Raw genomic sequence first — 18,865 nt, forward strand, 5'->3', positions numbered from 1 at the left:
TTGTTTGTATAAATTGTAATATAATATAATATAAATTGTCTAAATATAAAAATATGTCCACTATTACCACATTTGATCTAGTTTTTAGCCTTGTATTGGACGTGCAGAACTCTTTTCAACGTACGCTTTTGTGTCAAATACATTGAAAAGACGTCTTTTGGACATACTTTTGCTTAATGGGAAGAATTAGGATTAAAACTCAAAAGAAACCGAAACCAGTAACAAAACCTAAAAATATACAAATAATAACCTTATCTTAGTTTTGATTTTGATAAAAAAAAATATGACATTCATATAATGAAACTAAGTATTGTGTTGTTTAGATCAGTATATAAGCAAAGCATGTGTTGTTTGTCAGAGTAAATGAGCTCTTTTATGATGTCGTGTAGAGCTGATGTGGTTAGAGATACAGAAGAGGAAGGAAATGTTCATATTAGTTGCTGACACACATTGTTCTCTCAGTACGGAAGAGAACGACAGTAACGTTTGTCACACAGAATTTGGTCTTTTATTTAAGCGAAACGCTTGTCAAATTTCATCATGTTGGACGTCCTGCTGCTCTTTTCCAGCATCTGTACAGGTGAGTTTGAGACTCTCAGCTCTTTTACACAGAGTTTGACATCTTCTCTTGTTTTTCCTCTGTTATCACATGATCATCAGACTCATATGGATGATATTTGTAAGTTATTATTCTGGCCTGCTTATGTCTCTTGCTCACACATAACAGCTCTATATAATGATATTTGTGTTTTCAGCTGTTGTTGTTGGAGCTTCACAGACAATATCTGGATACAGAGGAGAGAGAGTTGAGATCAGATGCTCATATAAATCTGGATATGAATCAAATTCAAAGTATTTTTGTAAGGGGGAGTGTCCCATCATTGGATTTAAAAACATCATGGTTGAATCAGGATCTCCAGCTAAAGACGAGAGATTCTCTCTGACTGACGACACGACGGCCAGAGTTTTCACCGTCACCATCACTGATCTGAGAACAGAGGATGAAGGCCAATACTGGTGTGCTGTGGAGAAGACTTTTACTGATGACTATTCAGAGATTATGTTGCTGGTTAAACTGGGTAAGTGCTTATATTTATTAGAAGTGTACCTGTAGTAGAAATGAACTACAAAGGAACAGGAAAATTTGCCATCAAATAAAATAAGGCCACAATATGTTTTCAAAGCAGCTTCACAGTAATAAACAGGGAAGTAACAGTTTCATTGGTGCAAAGTTGATAAATTATAAAATCGCTTCATGTTCAGTTACAGTATGGTTGTATTGTCTATTTCTCCCATTACCCTGTGTATCAGCTGTTGCATAACTGTGCTCCATTCTCCAAATGTAGAGCGTCTGGGTAAAGCTGAGCTACTGTGACATTGACTGAACAGCCTTTAACTACTGGGAAAGATGTGTGTGTGGCGGAGGACGCTGGCCTTTTCTCATGTCTTGTCTCCTGGGGTTATTTCATGTATGTTACATGTGCAGTAGCAGCATGTGTGTGAGTGTATTGGCAGGAGAGAGTCTCTAGGCTTGCTCTACAGTAGCAGCAGTGTAGCAGATCTATTACGCCAAGAACAAACACATTAACATTGTCAAATACAATGATTATATAGAAGCTTACTCCTCAATGAAAAATTGTGTAAAAACATTTAGGTCGATTACACTGAATTATAGGTCTATGTGCGAACACTGTAATAATCAGTCATCAATGACAATTAAAAACAGCTTTATTTCAAAAACAGCTTGTTTAACATGAGCATTTAACAAATTAATAAAAGAGGCACAGTGGCTACATCACAGGTGACTTGGAAGACGTACAGTTTTTAAGTTTTAAAAAGCTTGTACGTTTTAGAGCTTGAGAAAGTACATACTGTTTGTCACAAAGAATGCTTTTCTCTATTTTTAGAGCAAAAACCAACACCACCACCTTTGTCATCTTCTTCATCTTCAGCACCATCATCATCATCATCATCTAAACCATCATCATCTTCACCATCATCATCATCTTCACCATCATCATCATCTTCACCATCATCATCATCATTTTCACCATCTTCATCATCATCATCTTCATCTCTGATCATCGGCGTGATTCTGCTTCTGCTCATCATTGGATTCATGTTATGTATAGTGACTCTCTACAAGAAGCATCAGACTCGAGGTAAACCAGCCAACAATGTTTTCACAAGTTTATCATAGTCATTTATTTGTCAGAATAATGTTTATAGTTGTTTGCCAGTCGATTACATTGTTGTCTGTGGAATGAGTGAATAGATGTTGCTTCCCCCTGCTGGTCACAACTAGTCAATGCAAGTCTGATATATTTAGAATCAATGTGAATTATTATTGCCATTATTTATGACTATATTTAATGTACTATATTTATTTTACAGCCCCCGATTCAGCCTCTAAAATATCTGAACCTGGAACAGAAAACAGTGAAGCGGTGTGTAAAGTCATAAGAAAGTGTTTGAATGAATGACTTTCATCAAAAGCTGTAAATAATTTGTCTTTCTGTTCTCAGGTTCCTCAACCGGTGTATGAGGAGATTAAAGACACCAGACTTCACATTGACTGCACAACCACCCAGTTACCCACAAACCCCTCTGATTCTTGTAACACTGTTTATGCTACTCCACAATTACCCACAAACCCCTTTGATTCTTTTAAAACAGTTTATGCAACTCCACAATTAGGCCTACCCATAAACCCCTCTGATACTAATACAGTTTATGCTACTGTTTAATACATGTTATGGAGTGATTGACCATTTTAAGATTGTTATTTGCTCAATATACTTAAAAATATATATATTTATTTGTGTATAACTAAAGATAATTGTTCTATTGCAACAATAAAGTTATTATTTTAACATCAAATCTCATTGGAAAGTAATGTTCTTATTCTTGCAAACTCAGCAGCTCAAGACTGTCCAGATGAACCACTTAATGATCATTAATGATCTGTTGATTTATGTAATGTGTTTCATTGTCATACGCAGCTCTTTATGGTCAGTTATTCAGATGAGAACAGAAGATGGTCTGAACAGACAGTGAGTGTGTGTGTCGTGATGAATCAGTCATTTGCTGCAGATCAGCTGCTGTCCGTGGTGCTGAACACCACCTGAACACTAGAGGGAGCCGCTTGAGACTCGCACTTCAATTTCTCCTTTATAAGTTTCACTTTCATTTGTTTGTGGTTTCCAGCAGGTTTTGATCTTATTTGTTTCATATGTCAAGTCAAGTCACCTTATACACTTTTAACAATGTAGATTGTTCCAAAGCGGCTTTACAGTGATAATAGGATATTACAGTAACAGATATTGTTTGGCTTTACAGCAGCTCTAGGATAAAGTTATTGTCCAGCTAAAGTTAGTTTTGATTGATTCACTTCTGTAGCAACGATCATTAATTAATTTAGGGGCCGCTAACACAACACCGTTTTAATAGAAAACTCTTAAAGGGATAGTTCACTTTGAAATTAAATTTTGGTATGTTTTAGCTTACCTCAAGGGCATCCAAGATGTAGGTGTCTTTTTTTCCGCAGTAGTTTCAATTTTGATATTTTTAGGTCAAACCGTTCTTGTCTGTCAGTCATATAATGCAGGTCGATGGTCACTATCTCAAAGAGCATGCACAGAGTCCAAATGAAACAATTCCCCATCGTAAGTACACATTGATGGCCTAAGACACGAAACTAGCGGCTTGTGTGAGAAAACGAACAGTATTTATATCGTTTTGACCTCTTATACACAGACACTGAGGGCGCACTATAGATATATATATACACTAGATGTCGCCTTAAAGGAGAACTCCGGTCAATTTTAACATTGAGCTAAATTTTTGGTCAATTTGGAGTGCTGTCAATACAGAGAACAACGACAAAAATCGGTGTTGCCTACACCGTGTTATCCTCTTTTTAAAATGTGCACCCTGTTGACTTCAATGGGGCAATATTTAAACCTGCTTTTAGCCTCTTAACATCCTTGATGTGTCATTACAAGTGCACAGGTCATGTGAGTGATTCCTTCAGAGTGAACACGAGTGAATCTGACTGCAGTAGATGTGAAAGATATGAACTAACCCTTTAAGTTCTTTCTGCACAAACATCATTCATTTGAATGTCAGAAAACGCAACAGATTGTGAGTTTTATTAATGCAAATTCACTTATTTATTAAATTACATTAAAACTGAAAGATGTAAATAATTTGTAATTTGTTACATTTATATACACTGTTAACTCTTGCTGTAAAAAAAGGCCAAATTCTGACAGTATCATACCATTTTCCATTAAAACAGTAATATACCGTAGAAAAAAAATGCATTCTGGGTCATATTTGTCGTTTTTGAGAAAATAGCCTACAGGAATATACTGTGAATTAACATCGATCAAAGTCGACACTCAGAGGCTGTTTTTCCAATCACACCCTATACCCTCATTCACTATTCCCTACATTAGTTCACTAATATAGTCCCCTTGAATGTAAAGAAGTGAGTGAATGGAGACACTGATGAACTCCTGATAAGCAGAATCACTGAAGGACAGAGAAACAAGAACAGAAAAAAGAGAAACACAAGAACTACAACTGACTTCCAGCAACACTGAGTGTGAAACCAGTTTACAAACCAGTTTAACATTTATTTCATACATGTTCAAAAGTTATTGTTGAGAATTAACATATATTTGGTTGTTGATGTTTTATTGAAAATAAAGTTATTATCACCATGATGGAGATCAGTGTTTGCTTTAGTTGGTCTCTTGACCCTTGACCCAGAATGCATTTTTTTTTCAGCAAAAAGTACTAAATGGTTTAGCTCTGCAGTACTTGAGCGAGCTCTTAACGCATTATAGTCCTTCACGTCTATTGCGATCTCAAAATTCCGGCCAGTTGATAATACCTAGAATATCAAAATCGACTGCTGGCGGTAGATCCTTCTCCTATTTAGCTCCAAAACTTTGGAACAGTCTTCCTACCATTGTCCGGGAAGCAGCCACACTCTGTCAGTTCAAAGCTAGACTAAAAACACATCTCTTTGACCTAGCTTTCACATAATACATTATAGACTTCTATAATTCAATGTTAGGCTGCATAGATTAGGTCAGCTGGAACCGGGAACACTTCCCATAAATCCTGATGTACTCGTTACATCATGAGAAGAATGGCATCTACGCTAATTTTAGTGTCTTTGTTTATCCCGAGGTCTTCCCGCAGCCTGCCGTATCCAGGCCGTATCCAGATGAAGGGCCTTCGCCTGGACCTGATGACAACGCAGTGCTGAAGTGCCAACTAGTCTCTCCCTATGGAGGATCCCTTTACCACTCTACAGATAAAGCGTCGTCGGGAAAACTCAATTTGCGTATCTACACCGAATTGATCAAATAAAATAAAATTCTGAATCAAAAATTATAAGGAAACACCAGTACTTTGTTTAACCAGTATTTGCGTGTAAAGTCTGTGTAGAGAGAACGGTGTCGTCTTAGCGGCCCCTAATTTAATAACAAATGATTGTTGCGACGGAAGCGAATCAATCAAAACTAACTTTAGCTGGAAAATAACTTTATTAAAGAACCGCTATAAAGCCCAAATTATCTCTGTTACCTTAAATTATACGTTTATCTCTGTAAAGCTGCTTTGAAACAATCTACATTGTTAAAAGCGCTATATACATGAAGATGACTTGACTTGACTTGACTATAACATTAGTTTTTCTCTGGCTGCTGTAACTGTGTGTTTTTAAAACACATTTGTTATGGCAAGAAAAAGCCAAGAGAAAGTTGATCAGGTGTTTTTGACTGTAGAGATGATGGCATAATCATCCTGGACATGTCTAATTCACTGATCTAATTCACTACGTAAGCTTTGAATTTATCAGTATTTAATAATTATCATATATATGTTAATCTACAACATGAAATACAGCAATGTTTCTGTAATCAGTTATTCTGAAGAATAATGAAATCATAAAGTGCATTAAAACATTTTTACCACCTGCTTAACTCAGACAAATAGTGATGTTACGTCTGACACCGACGCTCCGAAGCTTGCTTCAAACTCGAACGGTCCTTGCAATGAACCACTGCTTCGGAGCTTGTATCATTACGTCACTAGTCACGTGAAAATGACTTCTGAAGCAAACACACTGGTTCACTCCTGTAGTGAACCACCTTTGACAGCCCAATCCAGTGTTGACAGGTTTGAAACCTGGCGGCTGTATTTCTTATAAAAGTGAAGCCAAACCATGGCAACAGTAGTCGGTGTCAGTAGTCGGTGTCTCTAAAGCTGGTGAAATTGTTTAAAAAAAAAAAGATATCACCTTTCACCAAAGACAAAGAAAATAATATTTCTGAATAAAAACCATACCATTTAATGAACACTTTGTCTAAGCCTTCTGCATGTACCCAAAGCACACCATCTGCCACATTTTTTTATTATTAATTAGAGAACATATGAACATTGTTGCATAAAAATATGCATCAAAGACAGAAACTTCAAAAACCCTCTGCTACATTATACAAGTACAACCAGTTACACAAGCACATCCTTTTCAACATACAAAAATATCAGTCCCACCAAGTTAACAAGTTATAGAGTTCTGCTTCCCACAGCTAAACAAGATAAAGCTTTCACACATGATACTGCCCTGCAAAAAAAAAAAAAAAAAAAAACTATAGAAACCATTACCGAAATTCTATTGGATTTAATGGTTTTCATGAGAATTTTATTGGTTGTAATGGGAATTATAGTGGTCTCTGTGAGTCTCTACTGATATGTGTTGGGTTCTATTGGTGGGGGCATTAAATCCTAATGGAATATGTCCCAAACACACTACAAAAAAGAATTCTGTAGTGGTTTAAATGGTAAAAGCCAATGGTTCCTATTGGTATTTTAATAGAAACCATTAGTATTTCTGTGATGGTTTCCAACTTTTTTTAAGCTGGTCTGATCTTCTGTCATTGTCTAAAGAAATAATTACACACACACATCATGGTTAATGTTTTATTATCAAGGTGAACACATGAAATTCATCAGTATCTGTAAAATTCACCTACATAAATGAGTTTCACAGCACTAACACTGTTTCAGCTTTGATCGCCTCGGTAAACACGTAATAAACGGGACGTTGACATATAAGCCTATTTGCATTTTATGGTTGTCAGCTTTGTTGCATTACATTTACTTCACCAGGAGATGGTGCTGCAATTTCTATATAAATGAAGCTTCGAGTAATGAACCATTTTCGACACAATTGTATCAGAAAGCAATAATGCTTCGAAACGCTTCATTTGGCCATCACTACAGACAAACACAGACATCAACAATCAGCACATGAATCTCAACAATGGTGACAAGCAAAACTTTCATGTCACAATGCATGCTGGGTTCCAGGATAGTATAAAACTCCCAGCATGCACTGCTGCATGAATGAATAAATAACAAAATTATTGCCACCATTGTTGAGAGACGTGCAGATTTTTTATATCTCTGTTTCTACAACACAATATAGCTCTGTTTCTTTGGTTGTGCATAATGTGTGAAAACAATGTGTCAATGTAACTCATTACTGTAGTTTCATAGTGCTGGTAATGAAACACTTTTGATAGAGGAATAAACTCTGAATGAGATTAGTGAATAAACAGGCTATATGACTTTTTGTCATCATAATCAATACAACAAACTGCATGAGTGTGAGCACAAGTGTGACCTGCTAAAACACAGTTCAAACAGCAAGAGAGAAACTAATATTAAAAAGTCAAGAGTCCAGAACCCAACTAAAGCACTGATCTCTATAATGGTAACTTCAAACAAAATATTTTCAATTAAACATCTCAATAATAACTTATGTAAATGTGTGACAGAAATAAAGTCATACTGGGTAATAATAAGTGTAATAATGTATAATGTAAAAATCTCTATTTTCTGTTTGTGTGTTCCTCTTTCCTTCAGTGATTCTGCTTGTTAACAGCAGGTGTTCATCACTAATGCTCAACAATCACTTACATATTCACTTAATTATCTCACTGCAACACTGTCTCAATGTTACTTTTACTCTTTTTAGTGTGGATTTCCCTGTGGTGTTGAAAGGGTTAACAGTGTAAGATAAAAAGACACACCCCATAAAATGTATTTTAACAGTAATAAACTGTAAGTTATGAAACTGGTTTACTGTAAAATGTATTTTTTTGGGTCACCATTGTGCAGAAGAGTAGAGCCTGTGCTTCAGTCCAGGAGAAGATCTACAAACATTGATGATTTGCTGCATGATGCTTTAATTAACAGGCGGTGACTGTGTAGTTGCTGGTCCAGTGGAAATATTTTTATGTACAATATTTTTTTAGTGGTCTCAAATGAAATAAGTTCACAGTAGTGATGGGCAAATGAAGCTTTGGTGAAGCACTGAACCACTTAGAAGAATTGTTTTGAAAATGGGTTCATTACTCGAAGCTTCAGTTACAGTGACCTCGTCTGGTGAAGTGCCAAGGCTATCCCGGGAGTGGAAGGAGGCTTTAAGACCAGTGAAATAAATCTAGTGCACGCACCTACCACGTGCTGCGAACCACTCAGGTGATTCATTCCGAGAATGAAACAGTTGCTGCTTCGGACGTCATATGTCACGTGATTTTTCCGTACCAAAGCAACCTTCAGAGCAGTGCTTCAAATAGAATTGTAGTTAATGGTTTGAAGCACGTATCAAAGCTTCAGTGTCAGACTGCCATCACTAGTTCACAGTAATACTTTGCTCACATTATTTGTGCATTATAAATTGTAGTTAATACGTTTAAATGACAGTTGGTCAATTTAAGGCAGTCGGTTTCTGCAAGTGAAATTAGTTAACTCGAGTTTTAATTTTGTGCATTTTTACAGTAACATACTGAAGATTACAGTAAAGAACTGTACAATTAACAGTAAATTACTGACAACAGTGTTGCCAGTATTTTACAGTAAAAAAAGCCTGGTAAGGTCTTACAGTGCAGTATGTTAGAGTGCTCTTTATTGCTGAGCGGTAGAGCAGTTTCCTACATAGATTGTTCTTTAGGACACGCAGAAAGTACGCTGATGGGCCTTTTTGACAGTAGCTGTGGTATTGTCTGAGCAGGAGAGATTGTCTTGGCTTGTATTGTCTATTTATTGTGCCTCCTGCTTTGTTGGGGGGTTATTTCATGTATGTTATATTTTTCTGCAGAAGCAGGTCTGTGAATGTACTGGCAGTAGCAGCAAAAATCAACAGAAGATTAGACCAAATACATAAACATTGTCACGTCCATTACCATGCCAATCTCTCTGAGACTGAACTGCTGTTGTTCGCATATGTTTCCATCAAATGTCACTGTCAGATGAAGCATGTGTGAAGTATTACTTACACTTCTCGATTTATAACACACACTCTCGCTCTCTCTCTCTCTCTCTCTCTCTCTCTCTCTCTCTCTCTCTCTCTCTCTCTCTGAGGAAGTGGGCGTCTCTGTCACATTCATCTCTTCATGTTAAACATGTAACCAGGAAAGAAACACTCAAAACTCTTCTGAACACACACCGAGAGCTTCAGAAGAACTGAATCTACTAACAACAGAGAAGATCATTTAATAAGAGAGAAGAATGAAGATCATCTGGACTTTCACTCTGCTGATGATTCCTGGTAAGAATCTGATCTCAGAGTAAATCATGAAAAACAGCACAGATTCGATCTTTTCAGTCTTTTACTTCAGTTCAAGTTGTTCTATTGACTGTTGAAGAAAGTTCATTTCTGTGTATATTAAAGTGTTTTAATGCTGGTTTGTTGTAGGTGTCGTGAGCTCCATGAGTGTGACAGGATATTCTGGAGGCGGAGTCACAATCAAATGCAAATATGATAAAGGATATTCAGATTATATCAAGTATTTTTGTAAAGGACAGTGGTCAAAGTGCACAGACCAAATCAAGACTGATATTAAAGATAAATGGGTTAAGAATGATAGATTCTCTCTGTATGACAACACAAGATCAGAAGTCTTCACTGTGACCATCAGAGATCTGAGAGAAGAGGATTCTGGGACGTACTACTGTGGAACTGAAAGGGTTGGAAACGATTTATACACTGAAGTGAATCTGAAGGTTTTAACAGGTGAGTTAATGGGCCCCTCAAACTCATGATGATCTCCACAACATCACGATACTCAACACTGACTGTAATTACTGACGTTCACATGTGTAACTCATAAAAGATGCCATAAATAACCTTTATTTGTCTCCTGGTGTAACACTCAAAATATTCTTAAATGGTGCCAACAGCAAAGTGATCAGATATTTGTTTATTGAGAACAAAATGAGAGTTGTTATTCAGGTATTCCCTACGTCAGGGGTCCTCCACTCTGGCCCTCGATGTTCAGAGGCTCACTCTCCTGCAGAGTTTAGCTCCAATCCACCTGAACAAGCTAACCAAGGTCTTCAGGATTACCAGAAAGCTAGATGCATGTGAGATTAATCAAGGTTGAAGCTAAACTCTGCAGGAAAGTGGATCTCGGGTAACGTTGACCTACGTTATGGGGAAATGTTTTGGTCCAATGAGTAACATTTTTCACCTTTTTCTTTTTTTATGTAAGAACGTTAGGTTTATGGGATAGTTTGTATGGTGTAAAAATCATTGTCTATGGAAAGTCCCCATAAAACATTGAAACCTGTGTGTGTGTGTGTGTGTGTCTATGTAACTAACCATAGTGCATTAAAAATGACTAAATCTCCTCTTATGGCCACCCTCGCATGTTAGCTTTGTAATGGACAGTTATTTTTAAATGATATGCAGATTAATGTGGTTGTTAGAGTGTTAGAGTTTTTTTTTTTTTTTTTTTTCTTCTGTCACATGCACACTCTGCCTCTTTCACACTCTGAGGGTGCATCTAAATCAGCTTCCTATGTGGTGAATGAGTATATCATGTACATAAATTTGGGCACTGGTAAGGACAGTAAGTACCCTTGCTTACTACACATTGGGACACTGATTGCCAAGTCCCCATTGTGCAACATCACTGTCCTTCTGATGTTATTTAAAGTCCATTATAACAAATAATTTGCTTGTTACTTATACGTACAACATTGCAGGCATAGATCCATTCTAAATGCTTGATTATGTTCATTCAAAACATCTAGCTTGTGTCATTATGTGTAGTGAGTTGGTTCATGTGATTTGTGAACTTCCATTAAGGGAACATAGTGAGCATTGATGCTTCCTGGTTTTAACAGTGCATTGTGGGACATTTAGGGAGCAAACATTTCCGTGCACTGGTAGGATTTTGCAATTTGAGACAACCCTTAAAATGTCTGACTCCCTAATCAGTGTCCTGACTACTGAAATAGGGAGCTGATTGAGACACACCCACAGTCTCCCACTCACACTCTGATCACTCGCACCTGCAGCCAATCACCCGCTCATTTGGACTGACATTAACCCAACACAATTGCACTTATTCATGGTCTGGCCTTGTTGTCAACGTTGTTGTGGCTAGAGATGTATGTTTTATGAACTCACCTTTTGGACTGGGAAATTGAAGGTTTTGTGGAGGAGGTTTAGGAATATTGCCACCAGACATCATTTTTGGAGTGGGCTGAAAAACATCGGCCTATGGATGCCAGCAGGAGATTCCAGCATGTACCGGGCAAAGTATCTGGACATTGTGCTGAGTGGTGCACCATTTACCTTTGGAGAGTTGGAGAACGACATTGCCACACAGCTACAGTCATCCCAGCCCTCTTCCACCATCATGTTGCCATCAATCATTTACATTGAGCCAATCCCCACCACAGACCCAGAACCGGTGCTGATGGCAACCACATACGGTCCTCTACCGAGGCAATGCCTGCCACCATGTCTGTTCCATAGCCAAAGCCAGGGGTGCCCAATCCTGGTCCTGCCGATCGACTGTCCTGCACAGTTCATCTCCAACCCTAATCAAACACACCTGAAGCAACCAATTAAGGTCTTCTTCTTCTTCTTCTTGCTTTTTTACGGCAGATCGCAGACAGATATGTGCATTACCGCCACCTATCTAGGAAATGGACCATTGACACAACTATAACCTCTATTTACCCGCACAGAGGCTTCATAGAGTTTCATCCGGCGCTGCGTGTTCAGCTCCTCCGTCTACTCTCAGCCCCCATGACAGGTAGAAGAAGAAACCAATTAAGGTCTTCAGGATCACTTGACAATTAAAGGCAGGTATGTTTGATTAGGGTTGGAGATGAACTGTGCAGGACAGTCGATCGGCAGGAGCAGGATTGGGCACCCCTGGCCAAAGCAGTCTGACCAGGTGTGTGAGACAGTTTTTTCCCTCTGTGCCTGTTGGAAATTTGGTGAAGCTAGATGAAAAAGTGGAGTGTCAGCTTCATCCTTCAATGTTGGAGAGTTGTGTTTCCAAAGTCAGAAAAACCTGCCTGTTCCCAATCCCTTCCTCCTGTGTTGGTTCCGGTTAGTTCCAAGTCCCACCTTGCCTCCCACTCCCACCTCGCCTCCCACTCCCACCTCTTCTGCCTGTCCCATGTCGGCCAAGGAGGCTGTTTCTGAACTCTGCCTGTCCTGTGTTGACGAAGGAGGCTGTTTTTTTTAACACTCTGTCCTGTTACAGCCAATGAGGCCATTTTGTAACCCTTTGCCTATGCTACCTAGTTCTTCATCCCTGTCTCTGTTGACTCCCTTCAGCTCATTCTACGCTGGCTACCCTTGGGCTTCTTGTTCACCAGCTCCACCCTTGTATGTTGACCCCCTTGTTCCACATCAAACCTCCAAGCCCTTCACTCCACCTTGGCCTGTCGACCAGCCGGCTCAACCTTGACTCCTCATTCTCTTGGGTCCACCTGGGACCATCGTCCCTGCAACTCCACTAAGCTTCCTCGTTCCTCTGGTTCACTCTGCCTATGTTATGGACTTCCGGTCCTTCAGCTATGCCTTGTTCCTTCACCCCCTCAGCTCTGTCAGGCCTCTTCTTCTCTCCAGCTTCACCTTGGTCCTCTGCTGCACTGGCTACCCTAATTTCTCCAGCACCCTGGCTCCACCCCGTTCACTCATCACCTCAGGTCTGCCTTGGCCTCCAGATCCATTGTGTGTCACCTGGGCTCTTTGGCTCCACCTGGGTCTCCACCTCCACAGCTCCGCCTCAGTTAGTAATGGTTGTTTCCGTCAGGTATTTCCACTAAGGCTCCAGCATGGCTCCTCCCTCCTTCGAATTCAGTGGGCCAACATCCTAGTTCTCCTGCTGGCGGTTGCTCCCTGGCTCCTCCCACCACTCTTCCAGCGATCGCCTAATCATTTGGACTGGCATAAAGCCAACACACTTGCACTCACTCATGGTCTGGCCTTGTTGCTATTGATGTATGTTTCTTGGACTCATCTTTTGCACCTGTGTTTATTTTTGATGGACAAACTTTCCTGAGTTTAGAAGATAAGTGAATTTTTTTTATTTTTTTGGGACTTTGTTGGACACTCACCTTTATTTCTTTCCTGTGCCTTGTTTTGTGGATTTAGAAGCCCTGTTTCTTTAAATTGAGGTTTGTTTTCCTGGTTTTTGTAAAGACTGATATCCTGAGTTTTGGCTTTGAGCAATATTAATAATATATAGTATTAGCCAAGTATAAAACAGTGAAAGTATATGGTCCCAGTAAATAGCTGTGTGTGTGTGTGTGTGTGTGTGTGTGTGTGTGTGTGTGTGTGTGTGTGTGTGTGTGTGTGTGTGTGTGTGTGTGTGTGTGTGTGTGTGTGTGTGTGCCTTTGAAAAAAAAAAAAATTCTGTTGTGTTTTGCAGGTCAAAAAATCGGGACAATACAAGGATATACAGGAGGACATGTCCTGATAAACTACAAATATGAGATGAAAAACACAAATCCTGTGAAAGAAGTCTGTCAAACTGCAGCAGATCAGTGTTTTACTGTGATAAACACTAACAGTAGAGCAGGATGGAAACATGACAGACAATTCTCCATTCATGATGACAGATCTGCAGGACTCTTACTTCTGTTTATCAGAGATCTGAATGAGAACGACTCTGGAGAATATAAGATTATAGTAAAAGTTTCTGAAGATTACAGTTTCTTCTCTGAGTTTAATCTGGACATTAAGAAGGGTGAGCTGCTTTCAGTCATTTATGCATTATTTGACAGAATCCATGAATATATCTGGTGATTGTAACATTGCTGCACTTTATCTGGATCTTAAACAGATGATTGTTGTGTGAAGAGCATCAGTCTATCAGCTTCTGCAGGAGGATCTGTGAACATCAACTGCAAATACCCACAATCCCACATTCATGATGTGAAGTTTCTGTGCTGGACATCTGGAGCTGTTCTCTGTGCTAAAGAGACGTCTGTGAAGGAGAGCAGAAGATGGAGGGATGAGGGAAAGATCCAGCTGTATGATGACAGAGAACAGCAGCTCCTGACGGGAAGCATCAATCATGTGACTGAAGAAGATTCAGAATACTGGTGTGGAGTTCAGTCTGATCAAGGACACAAGATCTTCATCACACGAGTCCTGATCAATGTTACAGGTACAGATGCAGATCACTGTGTGTCATGTGTCATGTTTGCAGCTGATCATGTTTAACCACAGGATTATTTTTAATTTGGATGTTCTTTCTGTTCAACAAAGCAAAACCACAAACAGTTAAAAAGAGGAAGTATAAAAACAAAGTACAGTTTATATGTTTGTAGTTTATGAAGGTAAAAGTGCAGCTTTGTGTAAAACAATGATGCTGTTCTGAACAATGAGAAAAAGTCCTTTTACCACACTTTTACTATAGTTAACTCCAGTTTAACAGTGTTCATCAGTAACTCTGCTATACTGTATAATTCAGTGTGAAACCACAGGCTTCAATTCTGGAAACTCAAACTAACAGCTCACGATTCTCTGTCTGTGAGTCACCAAACATGAATTCTGGGTAATGAATGTGTAAATGACATCAGTAACACGTATCATGAGAAAAGAGATGTCAAGTTCTGTGTGTGAAAAAAACATTGTTTTATTGTTTTATATACAGATGTTTTAGAAACAACATCACCACCATCATCCTCATCAGCATCATCATCATCATCATCATCATCATCCTCCTCATCTTCCTCCTCATCCGTCTCATCAGTTGAATCTCCACCGCAGAGAATGTGTATAAAATGATTCATTTAAAAGGACAGGCAGATGTGCAGTAAATATGACACAAGATGAACATTGAGCTCCAAATGAATGACAAATGTTCATTGTAATGTCACAGGGAAAAAAAATCACCTAGATGAGTCTGTTTGTTTCTTTAAACATTTTATGCAGGTTTTTTTTTATTTTAGTTTTTTTTTTAGTTTTTTTTTTGCCACAGTTGCTTACTTTTTTGTTGTTGCTTGAATTTAAGGCATAAGACATTAGCGCAATATTTTCTGTAAAACTGCTTTGAAACTTTGAATGTGAAAATCAATATGAAAATAAAAATGACCTGAATCTTAAAAACTTATCTTTTCTTATATAGTTTGACTGGATCATCTAGATTTAATCTGAGATCAAACTTTTTACTTTACAAATTTTTTATCTAAAGGTGAAGTGTGTATTTTATGTCTCACTAGCATCATCAAACACTATTCACTCAAAATCTTTTCATTGGTCAGACAAACCGATAGTCCCGCCCAAAACTTTTGTTATTATAGAGCTCAGTCAGACTGACCAAGTAATCAATTTAATACAGCGCTAAACATGATGTCAAGAGGGCATATTTGTTTTTAAAGGTGACAAATTATGCCCCTTTTCACAAGATGTAATATGATATTTTGTGTGTGTCCCTTTAGATGCAAATGAGCTGCTGATCCCGGCCCCTGTTCTGAAGGCTGACGATCCTTTACACGAGATTCGGATAACAATAACAAACGCAAATTTCACTCATCTACAATCTCAGAAATAACCAGTAGGGGAATGAAGCCTTACAGAGAGACTCCGGAAGAGGTTTTAGAAGCACCTGGACGTTTCTGAATAGTTAGTGAATAATGTATGTAGTTGTTGTGGAGTTAAATTGATTCATGTAATTCTTACATGAACCGTCATGTTTAACTTCTACACAAGTTGACACAGTTCCCTGAGGTCTTTATAAGACAGCTGTGACATGTTTTAGTGCTCGTCTGTGCAGCAACGACAGAACAGTTTCATGCTTTGCTGGAACATTTGCCATTGCGTTAGAACTGGTCACTGTTGTTGCTTTTGTAAACCAAATGTCGGGTGGAAACGTGCAGATTAAGGGCCGGTAATATTATAATAATATCCACTTTCTACATCAGAAGGGGAGTGAATTAAAAAAAGTTAATGGGTTGTCACTTTTCATGTTTTCAGGGTTGATAGATGCACCTGGGACCCGATTATAGCACTTAAACACGGAAAATGTCTGATTAAGTTCAAAATATGAGGAAAATATTTAATATTTTAAAGGTGTGATTTTTGAAATATGCTTCTAGGCAATGTTGATATTTGAAATCAACCCAATCACATCCCTTCTTTGCTCCGCCTCCAAAACTCACAATCTAATCCTAACAGTCCTGCTCCGAGTCGGTCTCAAACCTTGATCCCCCTGCGAGCGAGTCGAGTTCACTAACAATGACACTAAACACCGCATTCACTAAGGGTGTACTCACACTAGGCACGGTTGCCATGAACCGGGCCCGAGTACGATTGTCCCCCCTCCCCACTCCCCCTCTGTCCTGCACTCACATAGGGTTTCAGCATTCGTGCCGGAGCACGCTTACTTCATTATGGTGCGACGGTTTCGGGATAAACAGGAAGAGCGGCATTCTCACTGAACACAATGGAGTCCAGCACGGTTAGCGCTCACACTGCATGCGAACCGCGCCCGAGTCCAACTGAACCGTGCTCTGGCCCACCTCTTCCAAGCGGGCCAGGGCCGGTTAATCGAGCCGCGCCCGGGCACGGTTCGGAGCACTCACACTAGTCAAACGAACCGCGCTTTGGTGGTCAAACGCACTCGGGCACGGTTCAAACTGGCTAGTGTGAGTACACCCTAACAGTCGTCAGAGCGACTCTCACTAACAGAAGTGCAGCAGAATAATGCTTCCCGAAAAATAAAGCGCAGATGATGAACGAACGACAGGGAAACACAAAAAATGAACGTACACTACACAATAGTAAATTACAAACAAGAGTTGTTAGTTGTTAGTACAGCACAGCAGCTCCAGACACACAATGACACTCAAACCCAGTGTTACTCACAAAGTTCTTTATTTATTTTTAGTTTTTTACTGGCGTATAAAATCGGTGCTGCTCTTTCTCAGTAATGCATTTAGTCAAAGGCATTGTACAATACCAGTCTATGAAAGATCAAATTGGGGAAAAAAAATATAAATCATAATCTATAATTGGTGGATCAGCCATTAAAGGTGAGTGACGCCTCATTTTATAAATGTGCAAAATTAAAATTGATGTATTCAATACTGTATTCATGCAGTTACCATGGAAACCACTGCTGTTTTCATTATCAGTAAAAGTAATTTGATGCAGTGAACAGACACTTCATTAAACTTTTAAGTCAGTTAAAAACGTTCTGGTTCTGAAAAACAGCTTTGGCTTTGAAATAATAGAATAATTCTGTTGAAATATCTTTAAAATAACACTAATACTGAGTTTTATCTGCATGTGTTTGTTCTGTCATGTTCGTGTGAACCATGTGTTAAGTAGTTTCACTTCCCTTTTTATTAACTTTTAACTGGAATGTATTAATTAATATATTGTTGGAAGAAGGTTTTATAAATGTTCTCATAATGTTGGGAGAAAATGTTCTTTGAACAACTTCCTGAAACATCCTTTAAACATCAGAATGACAACGAACTTCAGATGAAAAAGGGTTTGTTTGTGGGGGAAGTTTTATAGCCTGTCCCATCGTTATTTTTCCTAACTTTTCTCTTAAATGTATGTAAAGTTTATGCAAGCTTTAAAATTAAAAGCTTTCAAAACAATGTTCATGAAATCGTCAAGTATTGTCATTAGTATTTGATGAATGTTCTCATAATGTTAGTAGAAAACATTCTCAACATCATTCTTCGAACGTCCTTTAAATATTAAGGGTCACTATAACTTCTTGGCATAAAATGTCTTAAGGTTGGATGTTACTCACCAAAATCCAGTTTTACAATCCTCAGTGTTCATGTGCATCCATCTGAAGTCTAACCACTGATCAGAAGTGTGTTTCGTTATTAATTCATACATTGTGCTACTGATCATGTGATACGCTTGTGAAAATCTGATTTTCTGAAAAAAGAAAACATGTTGTGATCAGAAAGTTATTTACTACGGTGTTATTCAGACGCTCACAGACATCGACAGTCAGCAAATGAAACTCAACAATGGTGTCATGCTTCATGCCAGCATACAAAACTCATTCCCGGCTCCCAGCATGCATTGCGGCACAAGAAAATTATGCAGATTAATCATTTTACTATTTACATATGAATAGTTTTGGATTGTCACCATTATTGAGGTTTGTAAGAGGAGTGTTGATGTCTAAGTGTGTCTCAACTTTTACACAAGAATTGGTAGCGTTTCTGAAAGTTCTCGAGCAAATATCACAATGTCTGAAATTATTATGTTGTATGTAATGCACATTATTACATTACATACAACAGCATTTTGTAGTTGCATGTCACTCATTGCAGGTGTGATTTATTTGTGTGAAATGCAGGCACTGTGTCATCTTATCACTCGCATTTAAAGGGATAACGCTCAATATATTTTACTAATTAAATGAGAAGCAGAAAACAGACTCAAAGAAAATAAAGACAAACTAATCAGAGCTTCACAACTGACAGGATCAAGTCATAATACAGATCTTCAACCTCACTATCTCGTTCTCTCTACTGTATGTTCATGTGT

The 18,865-nt window shown here is 38.5% G+C and overlaps 2 protein-coding genes across 2 annotated transcripts in view; both read left to right on the top strand.

Moving 5' to 3' along the window:
• LOC309493690 (polymeric immunoglobulin receptor-like) overlaps nt 1-2,880 on the top strand; it is an 80,322-nt gene extending 77,442 nt beyond the window's left edge. Inside the window, exons 6-10 of the mRNA XM_082162889.1 lie at nt 756-1,079; nt 1,908-2,162; nt 2,395-2,447; nt 2,526-2,643; nt 2,701-2,880. Coding sequence (XP_082019015.1) covers nt 756-1,079; nt 1,908-2,162; nt 2,395-2,447; nt 2,526-2,643; nt 2,701-2,747 — 797 coding nt within the window. The 3' untranslated portion in view covers nt 2,748-2,880. The remainder of the gene's footprint in view (nt 1-755; nt 1,080-1,907; nt 2,163-2,394; nt 2,448-2,525; nt 2,644-2,700) is intronic.
• A 6,657-nt stretch (nt 2,881-9,537) lies between these two features.
• The window catches only part of LOC309493657 (uncharacterized protein), a 117,630-nt gene continuing 108,302 nt past the window's right edge, over nt 9,538-18,865 (top strand). Inside the window, exons 1-2 of the mRNA XM_082162843.1 lie at nt 9,538-9,634; nt 9,782-10,099. Coding sequence (XP_082018969.1) covers nt 9,595-9,634; nt 9,782-10,099 — 358 coding nt within the window. The 5' untranslated portion in view covers nt 9,538-9,594. The remainder of the gene's footprint in view (nt 9,635-9,781; nt 10,100-18,865) is intronic.

Source organism: Leuciscus leuciscus, assembly GCF_965113295.1.
Source record: "Leuciscus leuciscus genome assembly, chromosome: 3".
NCBI lineage: Eukaryota > Metazoa > Chordata > Actinopteri > Cypriniformes > Leuciscidae > Leuciscus > Leuciscus leuciscus.